This window comes from Macaca nemestrina, chromosome 11 (genome assembly GCF_043159975.1).
Source record: "Macaca nemestrina isolate mMacNem1 chromosome 11, mMacNem.hap1, whole genome shotgun sequence".
NCBI lineage: Eukaryota > Metazoa > Chordata > Mammalia > Primates > Cercopithecidae > Macaca > Macaca nemestrina.
Window position 1 is genome coordinate 812237 of NC_092135.1, and position 20710 is coordinate 832946.

Genomic DNA, 20710 nt, shown 5'->3' on the forward strand with positions numbered 1-20710 from the left:
CCTTACGTGGAAAATAATACTTTTTAAAAAAATATGATCAGAGTGCTAAAGTAGTCAAATAAAAAATTATCTCTAAAAACATTAACATAGAAATTCCACCTGTTAGCATGGCAAGAGTCTTCAGTTTCTAGTAGGTGATACTTCTTCATGAACAGATGCTCTGGCAGAGTTAACTCTAACAACCTAGTGATTACAGATTTGCCTTGTGGGAGGACATGAGAAACACAGTATATAAAGCTTTAGTGCAGTGAGAATTAAGCTTTTGTTGCACTTATCAACAGGCTAACTTAATGAACTTGAGAAATCGACTCAACCAAGTCCTAATTCTATACCCACCCTTCTCAAAATCCATCCCTTGACTTTTCTCTCCCAGCTGTACATACAAAGCATTTTATCACCCAGCACATACCTGTTTGGAAGGTAGGATTTGCTCCAGGATACATGTTAGGAGAATAGGCAGGAGCTGCTGCTGCATAGCCCATGGGAAAACCAGCTGAAGAAAAATACAGAACAATCTCATGTCATCAACTGAAGCAGTGACGCACAATCACCAGAGTTCCTGCAAAGCCATCGCTCTTACCTTTGTCCCCAGAACTCCACGGACTGACTTAAGCAGCCCCGAGAGCACTATGTGTGGCCAACAATGTGTCTCTAGTTGTCTTCTTCCCATAGAACTTTGTTTTTTGTTGTTGTCGTCTTTTGAGACAGAGTTTTGCTTTCGTCGCCCAGGCTGGAGTGCAATGGCACGATCTTGGCTCACTGCAACCTCTGCCTCCCAGGTTCAAGCAATTCTCCTGCCTCAGCCTTCCGAGGAGCTTACAGGTGCATGCCAACACACCTAATTTTTGTACTTTTACTAGAGACGGAGTTTCATCACATCAGCCAGGCTGGTCTCAAACTCCTGACTTCAGGTGATCCACCCACCTCAGCCTCCCATTACAGGTGTGAGAACTGCGCCTGGCTTTCCCTCAGAATTTTGATAGGTCACAATTATATATTTTATTTTTTATTTTGGGGGGGACAGAGTTTCACTCTTGTTGCCCAGGCTAAAATGAAGTGGCACGATCTCGGCTCACTGCAACCTCCGTTTCAAGCGATTCTCCTGCCTCAGCCTTCTGAGTAGCTGGGATTACAGGTGTTTACCACCAGGCCTGGCTAATTTTCGTATTTTTAGTAGAGACGGGGTTTCACCATGTTGACCAGGCTGGTCTTGAACTCCTGACCTCATGATCCACCTACCTTGGCCTCTCAAAGTGCTGGGATTACAGGCGTAAGCCACAGTGCCCAGCTTCAATTATAACATTTCTGGAAGTTTCATTCCAAACTCTAAATCACATAATTACTTAACAAGAGTAATAAGGGTGCTAAGGGTATCACGCACTAGGTCCTGTTACCCTCATCTGACTTCACGGCACAAAGTCTGGAAGAATCACTTGAACACGGGAGATGGAGGTTGCAGTGAGCTGAGATTGTGCCACTGCGCTCCAGCCTGGGCGATGTCCAGCGAGACTGTCTCAAAAAAATAAAAATAAAAAAAATAAAAGTGGTATAATCTTTATAATAAGCACTAAAAGAATAGTAAAATAATTTTTTTTTTGAGACAGAGTTTCGTTTTTGTTGCCTAGGCTAGAGTGTGACGATGCTATCTTGGCTCACTGCAACCTCCGCCTCCCAGGTTCAAGCGATTCTCCTGACTCAGCCTCCCGAGTAGCTGGTATTACACATCCGGCTAATTTTTTGTATTTCTAGTAGAGATAGGGTTTCACTATGTTGACCAGGCTGATCTTGAACTCCGGACCTCAGGTGATTCGCCTGCCCCAGCCTCTCAAAAATTACTGGGATTACAAGCATGAGCCACCACGCCCAGCTATAAAAGAACTGTTTATAAGTTAATGAAGAATTAAATGAACAGGTTGGGCACGGGCAGAGAAACTCCATCTCAAAAAAACAAAAAGGAAGAAAGCATTTTGAGGAAGAGTTACTTTTTTCCATTAAATGTAAACAAAAAGAAAAGTTATAGACCAGACTCTCCATTGGCCAGTAAGAGTACAAAGTTGCATAAAAGCATTTTCCTTTCTCATATCTTCTTAGCTTTTGGCAGTGAAGTTTCAAAATTACAGAAATCTTCCTTTAAACGTGTTTTGTAGACCAAAAATAAAAAAAGCCTAAAAAAGTGTTTTACTCCAATTCTCTTGACCAGTCAGTAAATGACAGCCCACACGGCAATTTCAGCACACTGCCTGTTGTCGCGGTTTCACTGGAACACGCACACCCTTACATGCTCAGTATTATCTATGGCTGCTTTTGTGCTACGAAGGCAGAGTTGAGTGGTTGTGATGACAGAGATGGTATGATCCACAAAGCGTAAAATATTTTTATCTAGACCTTTATCTAACTTACCAATCCCTGCTTTTGACTAACCAAACAGCAGGAGCAAAATGCACATACCTCAGCATCCTCACAGCTTTGCACAAAACTGGTGATTACAAGAGGCAATCCTTGTCTTATTGTACTGATGAGAACCGTAAGCGTGTGCTAATGCCATTGGTTTTGGCCATTCCTCTGGCTCCAGCTGCACTCAGGATCCTCCTTAGCTATTTAAAACACTGTTTAAACTGGTGTTGACACAGCTCATCACTAAATTATCCTTCATCAATTCTGGAAAATTCTGTCACTGCTTTTTCTTTTTCTTTTTTTTTTTTGAGATGGAGTCTTGCTCTGTTGCCCAGGCTGGAGTGCAGTGGCACGATCTCTGCTCACTGCAAGCTCCACCTCCCGGGTTCTCGCCATTCTCCTGCCTCAGCCTCCTGAGCAGCTGGGACGACTGGCTCCCGCCACCACGCCTGGCTAATGTTTTTGTATTTTTAGTAGAGACGGGGTTTCACCGTGTTAGCCAGGATGGTCTCCATCTCCTGACCTCGTGATCTACCCGCCTCGGCCTCCCAAAGTGCTGGGATTACAGGCGTGGGCCACCGCGCCCGGCCTGCCACTCCTTTTCTTATGGTTTCTCTACTCAGTCCTGGAGAAGAGCTCCAGATGTTTCTTTTTTTTTTTTTTTTTTTTTTTTTTGAGACAGAGTCTTGCTCTGTTGCCCAGGCTGGAGTGCAGTGGCGCAATCTTGGCTCACTGCAAGCTCCGCCTCCCGGGTTCACGCCATTCTCCTGGCTCAGCCTCCCGTGTACCTGGGACTACAGGTGCCCGCCACTGCACCCGGCTAATTTTTTGTATTTTTAGTGTAGATGGGGTTTCACCGTGTTAGCCAGGATGGTCTCGATCTCCTGACCTCGTGATCCTCCCATCTCAGCCTCCCAAAGTGCTGGGATTACAGGCGTGAGCCACCGCGCCCGGCCACTGTTTCTTTACTGTTGTTTTCCTGCCTTTCCTTATGTTGCATTCTGGTTTCTTCTCTCCACAAGTATTTTGTCTTGACATTAACCTGAAACTTGTTCATACGCCATTTTGTTTCATTTCTTAAAGTTCCAGCTAGTTCTTTTTTCCCAGCATCTTGTTCCCCTCTTATGTTTCTGATTCTTTCTATCTACAATTCTTCTAAATTTGTCCACGTGACATAGTTTCTACCTGATGGTTCTTCTCCTGCAGTCTGTCATGGGTGGTGCCTCTTACTTGATGGGAGGCATCCCATGCTAGCAGGCAGAACGTTGCCTGCAGGAAGCCCACGCAACCTGGGTTGTGAACATATGCCCCCACAGCAGTTCTGCATTCGCTGCTGTCAGATGCTCCAGGAGTAACGAAGCCTGGAGACTATTTTTACGTTAATTTCTCAACTTCTGAACCCCTGGGGAGTATAATACAAGCTAGAGCCCCAAACATCTCTGAATGCTTACAAAGTCTTAGTAAGGATCTCCCCCTGTTCTCAGAGCCCAAGCATCCAAACTTCCTTATGGGGCCACTGGATGACTAGACTGTTTAGTCTATCTCTTTGGTGGGGAGTATCCCTCTCCAGAGGGGCGAGAATGATTGATAAGAAGTCTCACTTCCATTCCCTGTTGCAAGGGTCCTAAGACTCAGTCTCTACCCCCATGTGGGTTGCTAAAACCCACAAATAGCACATGTCCCCAGGAGAGGCAGGACATTAGTTCAAAGGCCAGGAGAGCTGAGTTTAACAGGGCTTTCACGTTTGACCCCAGCTATCTCTCTTACCTCCTGCAAGTTCAGTTATACATTTGTAAAATGTTTTATTTCATTTTCTGAGAGTCTTACAGCAAAAGTTTTGGGGTTATCTCTTCTATCATATTATCAGAACCCAAACTGAAACTGTATCATTACAAATAACTACTCCTTGTGCAAAGTCACCAAAGGGAACAACCATTTGTTATTTTTGACCAACCAGCTCTTGCTCCCTCAATATCCATTTCCTTGCAACCTTCACTTGCAGTCCATATTTGACTAGCTGACTCCACCAAAGGGATGTGGATCAGGCCTAAGTCAATCAGCAGACTCCCCTTTATGGACCAGGGATAGACGCTGAGTTTAATCAGAACAAAGCCCAGAACTGGTTTGAACAGAGAACAAGCAGCCCCATCGGGCTTTCCTGTAGGGTGAAGGTAAAGAGGCTCTTAGTGAGGGACTACTGCGAGGGGCCTGAACTTCAGAGACCACAATGAGAAGGAATGGGACCTGTGACCAACACTAAGTTAACACTGAGGAAGTGAAGCTGAGACCAGGAGGTAGAGAAACTACATCCTGGTCCCAACTGCTGGAGCCACTAGATCAAGTTTTGACCAAATCCAGTCCTACCACTTGATTGTTTACTTCCAGGTATTTTCTTTCTTGTCTAAGCCACTTAGAGCTACGTTTGTCAATAAAAAAAAGTGACATGAAAATATACCACGTATTCAAAGTTCAAAAATGAAAACAAAATTGTACTTGCTTACCTGGATAACCAATTCCTTTGGCATTTGCATAGGGAACCCCAGAAGATCCAGGACTATAAACCGGATTCATGATTGCAAAAACTAAAAGAAAAAAAAGGCGATTTAGCCAAGCACTTTTGCTCTCTGATTGTTCTCCAGTACCAGTCCTAAAAAAGCAGGCAGCTAGAGTGCTTTCTCTGTGCTGCTTATAAAACAATACATTTCATGCTGTCCACAACCAGCAGAGAACAAAAAAGGGACACTCAATGTCCTAATGGGTGCCAAACCAGGGCATGATAAACTTTTTTTCACACTTCTCCTCAGTCCATCAGAAGCTAAGGAATAAAAATTGTTAGCTCTATGTTCACTAAAAACAAGGGGAAAGGCCAGGTACGGTGGCGCACAACTGTAATCCCAGCACTTTGGGAGGCCGAGGTGGGCAGATCACCTGAGGTCAGGAGTGTGAGACCAGCCTGGCCAACATGGTGAAACTCCATCTCTACTAAAAATACAAAAATTGGCCGGGCATGGTAGCTCATGCCTGTAATCTCAGCACTTTGGGAGGCCGAGGTGGAGGGATCACTAGGTCAGGAGATCGAGACCATCCTGGCCAACATGGTGAAACCCCATCTCTACTAAAAATACAAAAACTAGCTGGTCGTCGTGGCGCGCGCCTGTAATCCAGCTGCTCAGGAGGCTAAGGGAGGAGAATCGCCTGAACCAGGTAGTCGGAGGTTGCAGTGCGCCAAGATCGCACCACTGCACTCCAGGCTGGCTACAGAGCAAGACTCCATCTCAAAAACAAAACAAAACAAAAACAAAACAAAAATTAGCCAACTGTGGTGACACACACCTGTAATCCCAGCTACTTGGGAGGCCGAGGCACAAGAATCACTTGAATCCAGGAGGTAGAAATGGCAGTGAGCCAAGCTCGTGCCACTGCACTCCAAGGTGGGCAACAGAGCCAGACTTTGTCGCAAAAAAAACAAGTGGAAAACTCTACAAGTAACCAAAATGTTCTCCTAACAGAGGATAGTTAACCAAGATATATCCAGGACATGAAGTAGCAGGCAGCTGCTTTTCATGAAATGTTTAAAAACAGAATAATACAATGTTAAGTGAAAACAAAGTAGGGTATTACAATGCATCCTGCACTACACAGTATGATCCCAAATAAACACCTATATGTATAAAGATGTGTATCCCTGCACAAACAGAAAAAAAGTCTCAAAGGAAATATATAAAAATATGAACAGTGACTGACTCTAGACAGGAGTGGATTTAGTGTTCCTTCTGCAGTTTCCTGTATTTATTTACTATTATTACTTTTTTTTTTTCCTCAGACGGAGTCTTGCTCTGTCGCCAGGCTGGAGGCACAATCTCAGCTCACTGCAACTCTACCTCCCAAGTTTAAGTGATTCTCCTGCCTCAGCCTCCCATGTAGCTGGGACTACAAGCGTGCGCCACCACACCCAGCTAATTTTTGTATTTTTAGTAGAGACGGGGTTTCACCATGTTAGCCAGGACGGTCTCATCTCTTGACCTCGTGATCCGCCCACCTCAGCCTCCCAAAGTGCTGGGACTGTATTTCTTCCCCCCGCCCCCTACCCCACCCCAAAACAGGGTCTTGCTCTGTTGCCCAGGTTGGAGTTCAGTGGCACAATCTCAGCTCACTGCAACCTTGACCTCCTGGGTGCAAGTGATTATCCCACCTCAGCCTCCCTAGTAGCTGGGACTACAGGTATGGTGCCACCATACCTGGCTAGGTTTTGTGTGTGTGTGTGTGTTTTAAATAGAGACGAGGTTTCATCATGTTGCCCAGGCTGGTTTTAAACTCCTGGGCCCAAGAGATCCACCCACCTCAGCTTCCTGAGTAGATGGGACTACAGGTGTGTGCCACCATGCCACACTAGTTTCCTGTATTTCTTTAAAAATTTGTTAAATTTTTTTTCCCAATAAAGACTAATTGGTTACAGCCCAGCAACTCTATTAATCCATTCAATGTTTTATCATCCATAAATATTTCCTTTTCCTGACAAGTTCAATAACTTGTACAGCCACAACCAGGACTCCATCCCTTCCCCAACAGAAGTATTGTTGGGAATTGATTCCCATTCAACTCTCTAGTAAGCTCCTCTGAATCCTATCCAGTGTATTATTTAACTTTATTTATTTATTTTTTAGACGTGGTCTTGCTCTGTCAGTCATAGCTCACTGCAGACTTGATCACCCAAGCTTAAGTGATCTTCCCACCTCAGCCTCCAGAGTAGCCATGACTACAGGTGTGCATTGCCACATCTGGCTCATTTTAGTAGAGACAGAGTCTTGCCCCGTCACTCAGGCTGGTCTTGAACTCCTGAGTTCCAGTGATCCTCCCGCCTTGGCCTCCTAAAAATGCAGTGTATTAGAGTGTGAGCTTTCACTATTTCTCATCTGGTAAATTACTCACTGATGCATGCGGTTATAAAGATTAAGATGATCTTTAAGATTTAAAACAGCATGTGTGGGGTAGGGGGCTATATGGGAACTCTCTGTACCTTCTGCTCAATTTAGTGTAAACCTCTGTACCTTCTGCTCAATTTTGCTGTAAACCTAAAACTGCTAGACCTAAAAAAAGTCTATTTTTAGGCTGAGTACAATGGCTCATGCCTGTATTCCCAGCACTGTGGGAGGATCACTTGAGGCCAGGAGTTCAAGACCAGCCTGGGCAATACAGAAAGCGTCCATCTCTGAAAAATAGGTAATGAGTAACAAAACACAAAATGTGCATTTTAGGTCTGCCTTCCCCACATTCCCATTTAGAATGTAGCCAAAACAAGCAGGGAACATGTACCTGGTTCTGCTTAAAGGCAATTGTCTCCAGCATCAATAACAACACCTGGTACAAAATAGGTGCAACTACCTACCAACTTTCTAAAAAACAAATGCCTTTCAGAACACTCTAGGCGTCAAAATCCATTACAAAGACAAAATACGAAAAGAAACCACTTCAAATTTTCAGCTCATTTGACTCATTTAGAATACTCACAACCAAGCAATCCTGTACTAAGAAGAAAATATTAGGTCACATCCTTAGCCTCTGTAACAGGAAGTTCTGGATTAAATTAGGAATCAACTGGCAACTTTAGTAACTAAAACATTCATTACCTGAACTGTCTAATTTTTTTAAGCTTCAAAACCAAAGCCAAATGCCAAAATTGTCATGCCATTCACAGCTACAGCTATGTGATAGGTCTTGACCAGCAATGACCAACAAAACTTTGTAAAATGACCACATCCTTCTCTATCTGTGCTGTCCCCTACAGCAGCCGCCTGCCAAGCGTGCTGAGCACCTGAAAAATAAGGCTAGTATGAGACTGCATCTTTTAGCTTTATTTAACTTCAACATAAGTAGTCCCATGTGGCTAGGGGTTACTATACTGGACAGTGCAGGCCTACAGTTCAGAGTAGGGAGAAAACAAGTATACAAACAAGCAGGTAAGCAGGAGAATCACTTGTGTGTCTTACCCTATAGTTCAGGAATAAACAAACTAGCAACTGCCAATCCCTATTCCCCTGTACTTTTAACCCATGCTTGGCAAATGTGCAACAAAGAAATTGTGGAGGTCTGCAAATATTTCACATACTTCTCTGGTTCAACTATCATCTCCCAAGAAGCAAATATTTCCCAAATGTTATTTCTTTCTTCTGTGCCAGGAGTTAATTTTATTTCTTAATTGAATTCCAGATAAGCAAAGCACTACACAAAGACCAGAGATAAAACCAAAGGGCAAGTCACAATCTCTTCTGAGTGTTACAATCTAGAAAAGCACTGTCCAACAGAACTTTCACAAAGATGGAAACAAGCCCTGGCAAGATGGCAAGACCCTGTCTGTACAAAAAGTAAAAAGATTAGCTGGATGTGGTGGTGCACACTTGTGGTCCCAGCTATCTGAGATCAGTTGAGTCTGGGAGTTCAAGGCCACAGTGAGCTATAATCACACAGCTCAGACAATGGAGCAAGACCCTATCGCAAAAACATAGATGAAAACGTGTCTGTACTGTCTAAATATGGTAACTGAATTTTTAGTTTAATTAACTTCAATAGTCCTGTGTACGTGACAGCTATTGTATTGGACAGTGCAAACATATACATAAGATTAAAAGTACAAATACTTTTTTTTCTGAGACGGAGTCTGGCTCTGTCGTCCAGGCTGGAGTGCAGTGGCCAAATCTCGGCTCACTGCAAGCTCTACCTCCCAAGTTCACGCCATTCTCCTGCCTCAGCCTCCCGAGTGGCTGGGACTACAGGCACCTGCCACCATACCCAGCTAATTGTTTGTATTTTTAGTAGAGACGGGGTTTCACTGGGTTAGCCAGGATGGTCTCCATCTCCTGACCTCGTGATGCGCCCACCTCGGCCTCCCAAAGTGTTGGGATTACAGGCGTAAGTCACCGTGCCCGGCCTAAAAGTATGATACAAGGCAACAAGTGTTAAGAGTCACAAGAGAATAAAGTGCTCTGAGGGCTGAGAGAGGAGAGCAAAAATTCTATGGGGGAGGGAAGAAATAGGAAAAACTTGATTAAAGGGCAACATTAGGCCGGCACAGTGGCTCATGCCTATAATCCCAGTACTTTGGGAGGTCAAGTTGGGAGGATCACTTGAGGTCAGAAGTTGGAGACCAGCCTAGCCAACATGGTGAAACCCCATCTCTACTAAAAACACAACAAAAATTAGCCAGGCGTGTTGGCAGGTGCCTGTAATCCCAGCTACACAGGAGGCTGAGGCAGGAGAATCACTTGAACCTGGGAGGCAGAGGTTGCAGTGAGCTGAGATTGTGCCACTGCACTCCAGCCTGGCAACGGAGCAAGACTCCGTCTCAAAAAATAATAATAATTAAAGGGCATCATTTCCAGTAAACAATGGATAGGATCAAATCACCCACAAAAATGAGAAAAAGCAAAATGCATTTTAGGAATATTAGGCAATTGAGTTTGTTTGGAGCTTAGGCTCTATGTAGGGAATCAGTAATAGGTAATTGTGGAGACAGCTTAGGTTACAACCACCAGGTGGAGACCCTTAAATATGGGCTGAGTGGAGATGCTGTCTGGTAGGCAAGGAAGCTCCTGAGCAGCACAGGTAAACAGAATTACCACATGACCCCACAATTCCACTCCTAGGGATATACCCAAGAGAAGTGAAAACACATGCTACGCCTACAGTTGGACATGAACATTTATAACAGCATTATTCCTAACAACCAAAAACTGCAAACCCAAATGAAGTACTGAAGGATGTTAGGAAGCTCTCCTTCCATAATGACCTGACTTATAGCCTAGAATAATAATAAAACTCTACTCGGCTAGTTGCAGTGGCACATCCCCGTAATCCCAGCACTTTGGGAGGCTGACAAGGGTGGATTGCTTGAGGCCAGGCGTTCGAGACCAGCCTGGGCAACATGGTGAAACCCTGTCTCTGCTAAAAACACAAAAATTAGCTGGGTGTGGTGGCGCACACCTGTAATCCCAGCTACTCGGGAGGCTGAGGCATGAGAATGCTTGAACCTGGAAGGTAGAGGCTGCAGTGAGCTGAAATCGCACCACTGCACTCCAGCTGGGGCCACAGAGCGAGACTCCGTCTGAAGGAAAAAAAAAAAAAAAATCAGATGGAACCTTTACATCTAACTTCCAGTTTACAAGAAAGGCAGGAGTAGGAGGAAATATGCTGAATGACACCATGAAGCAATCGGACAAACCCCAAAAGTGGGACATTCCAGAGGACAAATGACCCAGTTTCTTCAATAAGGCAACGGTGGGGGGAAAAAGGGGAGGGAGAGGAGGAAAGTTAGATAGTTCTAGATTAAAATAGACTTAGATATAAAGGCAATAGATGAATTTTGTTTGGACTCTTGATTTAGACTGAAACAACTGTAAGCAGAGTTTAAAGATATCTGGGACACGACTAAATACTGGGTATCAGCTGGTACGAAACAATTATGTTTAAGCCTGATAACAGTACTGTGATTATCTATAAATACATAAATTTGTAGAGACACCATAAAGTACATAAAATTGAAAATGATACATCTATGATTTAAAATATTTCTATAAAAAGAGCAAATACAACAAAATGCTAATAATCTTTATATCAAGATGTCGGATATAAGGTTGTGCACTGTATTGCTGTATTTTCAATTTTGCATAATGCAAAACTAAAGAAAAAACACACCATCACCAATCTACCTGAAATTTTAGTGCCACTAAAATCTCCCTGTAACCACCAACTTTCCAGTCTGACTTGGTGTGGACTAAGAAACCCAAACCCAAGGCTGGATCTAGAGCTTACCACCTTTTTTTTTTTTTTTTTGAGACAGAGTTTTCACTTTCGTTTCCCAGGCCGGAGTGCAAAGGCGCGATCTTGGCTCACTGCAACCTCTGACTCCCAGGTTCAAGCGATTCTCCTGCCTCAGCCTCCTGAGTAGCTGTGATTACAGGCATGTGCCATCACACCCAGCTAATTCTGTACTTTTAGTAGAGACAGGGTTTCTCCATGTTGGTCAGGTTGGTCTCGAACTTCCAACCTCAGGCAATCCGCCTGTCTTGGCCTCTCAAAGTGCTGGGAATACAGGCGTGAGCCACCGCACCAGGCCGAGCTTACCACTTTTTTAGCTTCCCATTTGAAATGACTCAACTCTCAGAATTCCTACGGGTGGTTTGACACCTGCATTAGAATAGACAAATGTCAGATTACCTTTAAAAAGATGACAGCAAAAATTCCTAACTTGAAAATCAAATAACAATCAGAAGAAAAGTCTGTCTTTAAAATGAAAGACCTGGCTGGGCATGGTGGCTCACACCTGTAATCCCAGCATTTTGGGAGGCCAAGGCGGGCAGATCACGAGGTCAGGAGTTCCAGACCAGCCTGGCCAACATGGTGAAACGCTGTCTCTACTAAAAACACAAAAATTAGCCGGCCTGGTGGCGCGTACCTGTAGTCCCACCTACTTGGGAGGCTGAGGCAAGAGAATCACTTGAACCCAGGAGGCAGAGGTTTCAGTGAGCCAAGATCATGCCACTGCACTCCAGCCTGGGCAACAGTGAGGCTCCATCTCAAAAAAAAAAAAAAGAAAGAAAGAAAGAAAGACCCATCACTACACTATTTTTTCCTAGTTTGGAAACATATCGTCTCTAAACAAAGTTCCCACACAGAGCACTAAGAATGAAATACTACAATACCAGGCCTTTAAAATTTTATATCAACAAACCTAATTTCAAGAGGTTTAAATTCACTCTCAGAAACACCAATATACAAGATACAATACTCAGAAAAATCAACATTGGAAAGTCTCAGTAATGTCTGACATCATCAACAAAAGCTTGTAGACGTGGTGGCAAGTGCCTGTAACACCAGTGCTTCGGGAAGCTGAGGCAGGACTGCTTGAGCTCAGAAGTTTGAGATGAGCCTGGGCAATATAGTGAGACTCCCATCTCTATACAAATTTAATATATATTATATATATATTTTTTTTTGGTTTGTTTGAGATGGAGTCTCACTCTGTCGCCCAGGCTGGAGTGCAGTGGCACAATCTCGGCTCGCTGCAAGCTCTGCCTCCTGGGTTCACACCATTCTCCTGCCTCAGCCTCACAAGTAGCTGGGGCTACAGCCACCCGCCACCATGCCCGGCTAATATTTTTGTATTTTTAGTAGAGACGGGGTTTCACGGTGTTAGCCAGGATGTTCTCCATCACCTGACCTCGTGATCTGCTGGCCTCGGCCTCCCAAAGTGCAGGGATTACAGGGGTGAGCCACCACGCCTGGCCAAAAATATATTTTTAAAAAAGAGGCTGGATGCGGTGGCTCACATCTGTAATCTCAGCACTTTGGGAGGCCGACGTGGGTGGATCACTTGAGGTCAGGAGTTCGAGACCAGCCTGGCCAACATAGTGAGATGAGACCCCATCTCTACTAAAAACACAAACATTACATGGGCATGGTGGCATGCACCTGTAATCTCAGCTATTTGGGAGGCTGAGGCAAGAGAATCACTTTAACCTGGGAGGAGAAGGTTGCAGTGAGCCGAGATCACACCACTGCACTCCAGCTTGGGCAACAGAGCAAAACTGTCTCAAAAAAATAAAATAAAATAAAATAAAATAAAAAGAGCATATAGGCCGGGTGCAGAGACTCCAGCACTTCGGGAGACCAACGTGGGTGGACCACCTGAGGTCAACAGTTCAAGACCAGACTGGGTAACACGGTAAAACCCTGTATCTACTAAAAATACAAAAATTAGCTGGGCGCAGTGGTGTGTGCCTGTAATCCCAACTACTCGGGAGGCTGAGACAGGAGAATCCCTTGAGCCCGGGAGGAGGAGGCTGCAGTGAGCCGAGATCACACCATTGCACTCTGGACCGGGAGACAGAGCTACACTCCATCTCACAAAAAAAAAAAAAGGAAAAGAGAAGTTCTCTACTCTCCCCCAAACTTTACCTTCATTACCAAGGTTTGGGTTTGCATCTGACTGGGAGGAATTCATGTATTTCTACACAGTACAATCAGACTTAATAGACTGGACACAAGGCATGAAAAAAGTATCACTCTATTACACTGGTGTACTGTTCTTTTAAAATTGTGCTTGGCCGGGCGCGGTGGCTCACGCCTGTAATCCCACCACTTTGGGAGGCCAAGGCGGGCAAATCATGAGGTCAGGATATCGAGACCATCCTGCCTAACACGGTGAAACCCCGTGTCCACTAAAAAAAAATACAAAAAAATTAGCCGGGCGTGGTGGCGGGCGCCTGTAGTCCCAGCTACTTGGGAGGCTGAGGCAAGAGAACGGCGTGAATCTGGGAGGCGGAGCTTGCAGTGAGAGGCGATCCCACCACTGTGCTCCAGCCTGAGCGACAGAGGGTGACTCGTCTAAAAAAAAAAAGAAAAAAAAAATCGTGCTCAATTAATGCAGGAAAAAAACTGTCTAAATAAGACAACTTTGGTATAATTTCCCTTTAAACTACGGAACCTATTAAAAAATAATTTTAAAACGCACTGTAGATTTTTTTCAATTCTAATCCTCTACTTCTATGGCATTACACTGCTCTCATTTCCTAACAAATATATTAAGATCTGATAAGACGACCTGGGCTGCTTACTCCCGCCTTCTAGGTTCCAGGCAATTAACTTACACACACAGCCTAATCCTTCCACTCTTCTGACTCTGCAGGAGTCAGAAGAGAACTACCTGCTTGGGCATTTCTAGTGAACGCTGCATAGAGAACATCCAGGAGAACCCAAAGAAAGCAGGCTCCAACTCTTAAAAGTCTATAGGCCGCCTTCTACCAGACCTTAACTTTCATTTAATCAAAATCACAACTAATTTTAACTCACTTTAAAGCTTTCTTGTATTCAGAAACATTCCAAAATGTTACATGAGTAACATATGCCAACACTCCACCAAAGTAAGCCGGCTTTGTAAAGACAAAGAGAAGCAAGATTTTCACAAATTCTGCAACACTAGCTTCAAAATTAGAATAGCCTTACACTGTTCAAATCTTGGCTGTCAAAGCAAAAATAACCCACTCCTTCTTTATCTACAAAAGCTTAAAAATGTGTTCCTGTTATTGCCAAAACCAAAAAGTTTTATTTAATCCAGAATCTTTCATCCACAGTATTTGAGAAAAGTGATCTCAAATTACACAAGGATGACCTGAAAGTTTAAGGAGTGGAAACTACATAAACCTTTTTATTTGTAAAACTTCCTGGCATGCGAAAACACTGCAAAATATTCTTATGTTTTATTTTAATGACTAAACATAAACTCAAACAGCCCATGAGATGCACACTTCATGTTCACATACACTATAAAACAGAAATACCCTTATTTGTGGACGTCGTAAAGGCGCACTGCACTCTTTTTTCAAAGTTAACCCAGGATGGGCCACGAAACGTCCTTTCTGAAGGAAATCTTAAAAGCCTGTAATTTAAATCGTGCCTTTTCAAGCTGGAAAGAGAACGCTCAGATGCCGCCAAGCCAAAAAAAAAAAAAAATTATCTTTACTTCGTGGGTAGACAAAGTGAGTAGTTACACGTAGGAAATGACTATTGTCACAGCGCTCTGCCCCCGTGTTTCACGCTCGCATTCCTGACGGCTGTGACCCCGACCTTTAGGAGAACGCCCCGCGCCGCCAAGCCACCCCGGCGGCAGGCCAGCGCCGCCAAGACCGCACCTGCCCGCGTACGTGTCCGGCCGAGCTCCGCCCCCGGCCCCCGCCCGGCCTTGCCCGCGGGACAAAGCGCACCCCAGGCCGGTCCGGACGCCAAGCGACCCCGAGCCGCGGGCCGACCTTGGCACCGCCCCGAGCCGGCCGCACAAAGCGCCGCACTTCCGGCCTGGACGCGCAGTCGCCCGCCGCCCGCCCCCACTCACCGCGCCGCGGCGGCGACCTGGGCCTCAGTGACCAGCGCACGCCGGCCCGCGGCGGGCTTGGCCGTGGGGCGAAACGAGGGAGGACGCGCCGAGGAGACCGGCTACGATAAGAGGCTGACCCTCCGAGCCCCGCGTCTCCGCCGCCTCCCCGGCGCCGCGCTCCCGCTAGCTCGGCTCCGCTTGGCCCGGCCCGCCTCTCCGCAGCCCGCGCTCCCCGCCGACGCTGCGCAGCCACCGGAGTCGTCGACCTCACTTCCGCCCGAGCTCGCCGCGACGGGGGCGCGCCAGGCACGTGACTGCGCAGCGTGCGCGCTCCCGCCGGCGCCCTCGAGACGCCCGGATGGACGAGCGCGGGCGCGCGCGGAGCAGGCCCGCCGCAATTGGCGAACGGATGGGGCGTAGCTGTAGTTTTTGCATTCACGCTCTGTGAAAAAAGTATTTGATTTATATTTTGGGATAGTCCCGCGCCGCAGAAACCCTTGTGTGTGCCCGGACGCCAGGGCGCGGGCCGCTCTGGCCGCACCCGGGAGTCGAGCCTTGTCCCCAGGGGTCGGAGCTGGGCGGAGCTCAGCTCACGGAGCCTTTGCCAGTGTGGAGGCTGCGGGCGCCCGCTCAGGAGTGCAGATTTCAGAGAATGCAAGTCGGTTTCAAGTGTAGAAGTGCGGAATCATTTATATAGACAGAGTTCAGGAAAGGTGTACTAGAATGTTCGTTGTTGTTTTTTTTTTTTGAGACGGAGTTTCGCTCTTGTCACCCAGGCTGGAGTGCAATGGGGCGATCTCGGCTCACTGCAACCTCCGCCTCCCGGGTTCAAGCGATTCCCCTGCCTCGGCCTCCCGAGTAACTGAAATTCCAGGCGCCCGCCACCACACCTGGCTAATTTTTGTGTTATTAGTAGAGACGAGGTTTCTCCATGTTGGTCAGGTTAGTCTCGAACTCCTGACCTCAGGTCAGCCACCCACGTCGGCCTCCCAAAGTGCTGGGATTACTGGTGTGAGCCACCGCGCTCGGCCAAATGTTAGTATTTTTATGTAAAGCTTAGTATATAGTTACAATGATTTGATTAGTTCAGGGGGTCTCTGGGGGGAGGTATGTTTATTATTTCATATTAAAGAGGTGCGTGTCTTGGTGTTTGTGTTTGGGGTGTCGTCTGGTCTGAGCTAGGTACAGGATGACAAAGGAGGGAGTTATTGCAATAAGGATTAGTGACGGAAGGGAGGAGGCCTGGCTCTGGTCTTTTTTCAGTCGTTTATAAAATAAAAACAGCTGGGCGCGCTGACATGCCTGTAATCCCAGCACTATGGGAGGCGGAGGTGGGCAGATCACAAGGTCAGGAGTTCAAGACCAGCCTGGCCAACATAGTGAAAAAGCGTTTCTACTAAAAATACAAAAATTAGCTGGGGGTGGTGGCACACATCTGTAATCCCAGCTGCTCAGGAGGCTGAGGCAGGAGAATCTCTTGAATCCGGAAGGCAGAGGTTGCAGTGAGCTGAGATTGCTGCCACTGCACTCCAGCCTGGGCGACAGAGCAAGACTCCGTCTCAAAAAAAAAAAAAAATATATATATATATATATATAAATGTGTAACCATGGAATCATAAAAGGACAAGAAGAAAACATGGGGAAATTCCTTTTTAGTATTGGAGTAAAGTGGGCCTTTCTACGTATTACTCGAAATCCAGAAGTCATGACTGTCAAAAGCTTTGGCCGGCAAAAAGCACCATAAGCAAAGTCAAAAGATAAATGATTAACAAGGAAGAAATAGTCCCAACTCATGTAAATAGACAAAGCTAATCTCTTTAATATTCCAAAAGCTTCCAGAAGTCAACAATAAAAAGCCCTAGCACCCAATAGAAAAATTAGAGTTCACAGCAAAGGACTAAGCCTGGCTGTTAGTCATATGAAAAATATCCAATCTCACTTCTATAAAGACCAATGCAAGTTAAAACTCTTTGAGACAGCAGTGTTCACTGTGATTGGCAACCATCCAAAAAATTGGCAATGCTATTGATAAGGCTGCCAGGAAGCTGGCACTCAGACATTGCTGGATGGGAAAGGGGATCATCTGATGATGTGTGTCAAAATGAATACACAATGTTTTATTCAACAACTGCACGTCTGGCAGTTTGCCTACAGAGATACTCACAGATGTGTGAAATGAAATGAGTTCACGCCTATTAATTGCAGCATTGTGCATAGTAGCAAAATACTGGAAACAAATCCTAGTGTCCACACCTAGGGAAATGACTGAGTAAACTCTGGTTTATCTTGCAGTGAAATAGCCTATAACTTGAAAAAGAAATGGGGAAACTTTGTGTGTACTGAAATGAAAATATCTCCAAGGTAGACTTTTCAATGAAAAAAACCAAGTATGGAACTGTGTGTAAGAATGTTACATAAAAAGGTAGAAATGGGCCGGGCGCGGTGGCTCAAGCCTGTAATCCCAGCACTTTGGGAGGCCGAGATGGGCGGATCACGAGGTCAGGAGATCGAGACCATCCTGGCTAACACAATGAAACCCTGTCTCCACTAAAAATACAAAAAAAATTAGCCGGGCGTGGTGGCGGCGCCTGTAGTCCCAGCTACTCGGGAGGCTGAGGCAGGAGAATGGCGGGAACCCGGGAGGCGGAGCTTGCAGTGAGCCGAGATCGCGCCACTGCACTCCAGCCTGGGCGACAGAGCGAGACTCCGCCTCAAAAAAAAAAAAAAAAAAAAAAAAAAAGGTAGAAATGAAAAAATATATCTGTATTTATTTACATTTACAGAAATACCAAAAAATAGCCAAAAATCTACCGGTAACGATTATCTGTGATAACACTGGGAAAAAAAGTGGGCCCTGAGCAGATAGGGGACAGATGTGAGAAAGATAATTTTCATGTTTGGTTTTTTTTTAATTTTTGCACCAGGTGAATATATAAATTACCTACTCTAAAATTAAATTAAAAAATAAATAAAAATCTCAGCCAGGCATGGTGGCTCACACCTGTAATCCCAGCACTTTGGGAGGCTGAGGTGGGCGCATCATGAGGTCGGGAGATGGAGACCATCCTGGCTAACACGGTGAAACCCCGTCTCTACTGAAAATACAAAAAAATTAACCGGGCCTGGTGGCGCATGCCTGTAGTCCCAGCTACTCAGGAGGCTGAGGCAGAAGAATCGCTTGAACCCGGAAGGTGGAGGTTGCAGTGAGCCGAGATCATGCCACTGCACTCCAGCCTAGCAACAGAGTGGGACTCTGTCTCAGAAAAATAATAATAAGAAGAAAATCTCATATATTTTTGATGGGAGTAAAATGGTATAATCACTTTGGATAAAGTTCTAATCATTTCTTATGAAACTAAACATCCGAGGTGGAGGCGGGCAGATCGTGATGTCAGATCAAGACCATCCTGGCTAACATGGTGAAACCCCATCTCTACTAAAAATACAAAAAAAAAAAAATTAGCCGGGTGTGGTGACAGGCGCCTGTGGTCCCGTAGCAGGACGAGCCGCAGACAAAACTCCTCAGACACCGGATTAAAGAAGGAAGAGATTTTTTAATTCAGCCGGGAGCGTTGGCAGACTCGCATCTTAGGAGTCGAGCTCCCCAAAAAAGAAATTCCTAGCCCTTTTAAGGGCTTACAACTCTAAGGGGTCCACGTGAAAAGGTCATGATAAGTCAAGTAAACGTGAGGAATGTGACTGGGGCTACATATATCAGCTAACAGAACAAAAAGTTTTATAGTGCTTTCTCATACAATGTCTGGAATTTACAGATAACACCAGTAGTTTTGGTCAGGGGTTATTATTATTATTATTATTATTATTATTATTATTTTAACCACAAGGGCCAGGTGGTGACACCAAGGTCGTCTACCTATTGATCTTACTTTTGTTTCTTTCCAACTTTTTACTTTCCCCCTTCTCTCCTGTCTTATAAACTAGGGAAAAGGGGAGGTGAGGGAGAAGCTGGGAAGTACAGCAGGAGAAGTGGTGGTCTCATTCCAGTCCCAGCTACTCGGGAGGCTGAGACAGGAGAATGGCGTGAACCTGAGAGACGAAGCTTGCAGTGAGCCGAGATTGCACCATTGCACTCCAGCCTGGGTGACAGAGCGAGACTCCGTCTCAAAAAAATAAAAGTAAAAATAAAGAAACTAAGGCCAGGCGCGGTGGCTCACGCCTGTAATCCCAGCACTTTGGGAGGCCGAGGCGGGCGGATCATGAGGTCAGGAGATCGAGACCATCCTGGCTAACACGGTGAAACCCCGTCTCTACTAAAAAATACAAAAAATTAGCCGGGCGTGGTGGCGGACACTTGTAGTCCCAGCTACTGGGAGGCTGAGACAGGAGAATGGCGTGAACCCGGGAGGCGGAGCTTGCAGTGAGCCGAGATCGCGCCCTGCACTCCAGCCTGGGTGACAGAGTGAGACTCCTTCTCAAAAAAAAAAAAAAAAGAAACTAAACATCCGGCCTGGTGTGGTGGCTGAAGCCTGTAATCACAGCAGTTTGGGAGGCTGAGGCGTGCAGATTACTTGAGGTCAGGAGTTCCAGACCAGCCTAGCCAATGTGGTGAAACCTCGTCTCTACTAAAAATACAAAAATTAGCTGGACGTTGTGGCAGGCACCTGTAATCCCAGCTACTCAGGAGGCTGAGGCAGGAGCATCGCATGAACCTGGGAGGCAGAGGTTGTAGTGAGCCAATATCACGCCACTGCACTTCAGCCTGGGTGACAGAGCGAGACTCTGTCTCTAAAAAAATACATAAACAAACAAACATTGGCCAGGTACAGTGTCTTACGCCTGTAAGCCTGTAATTCCAACACTTTGGGAGACCAAGGTGGGCGGATTGTTTGAGCCCAAGAGTTTGAAATCACCCTGGGTAATATATCAAGAGCCCCGTTTCTACAAAAAAAAAAAAAAAAAAAAAAAATACAGACTGGGTGCGGCGGCTCACAACTGTAATTCCAGCACTTTGGGAGGCCGAGGTGGGTGGATCACCTGAGGTCAGGAGTTCAAGACCAGCCTAGCCAACATGGTGAAACTCATCTCTACTAATAATACAAAAATTAGCCAGGAGTGGTGCTGTGCACCTGTAGTCCCAGCTACTGGGGAGGCTGAGGCAGAAGAATCGCTTGAATCCAAGAGGCAGAGGTTGCAGTGAGCCGAGATCACATCACTGCACTCCAGCCTGGGTGACACAGAACAGTGAGACTCTGTCTCCAAAAAACAAAACAAAAATTAGCTGGATGTGGTGTTGCACTCTGTAGTCCCAGCTACTGGTAGGGGGTGAGTAAGGAGAGAGGATTGTCAAGCCCAGTGGGTGGAGACTGCAGTGAGCTATGATGGTGCTACTGCACTCCAGCCTGGGTGACAAAGCAAGTCTGTGTCTTAAAACAAAGGTCAAAAATTTGAGACCAGCCTGGCCAACATGGTGAATCCCCGTCTCTGATAAAA

The 20710-nt window shown here is 45.7% G+C and overlaps 1 protein-coding gene across 3 annotated transcripts in view; it reads right to left on the reverse strand.

Annotated features, from left to right (window-relative positions):
* The window catches only part of LOC105464146 (family with sequence similarity 168 member B), a 38962-nt gene extending 23530 nt beyond the window's left edge, over nucleotides 1-15432 (reverse strand). Inside the window, exons 1-3 of one of the 3 annotated variants that reach the window (XM_011711808.3) lie at nucleotides 15278-15432; nucleotides 4896-4976; nucleotides 410-493 (exon numbers count right to left, since the gene is read on the reverse strand). In XM_011711808.3, coding sequence (XP_011710110.1) covers nucleotides 410-493; nucleotides 4896-4965 — 154 coding nt within the window. In that variant the 5' untranslated portion in view covers nucleotides 4966-4976; nucleotides 15278-15432. Of the gene's footprint in view, nucleotides 1-409; nucleotides 494-4895; nucleotides 4977-15077; nucleotides 15212-15277 lie in introns of those variants that run through there. The other 2 variants (XM_011711809.3, XM_071072499.1) reach the window with 2 other exon arrangements.
* Nucleotides 15433-20710: the final 5278 nt, after the last annotated feature.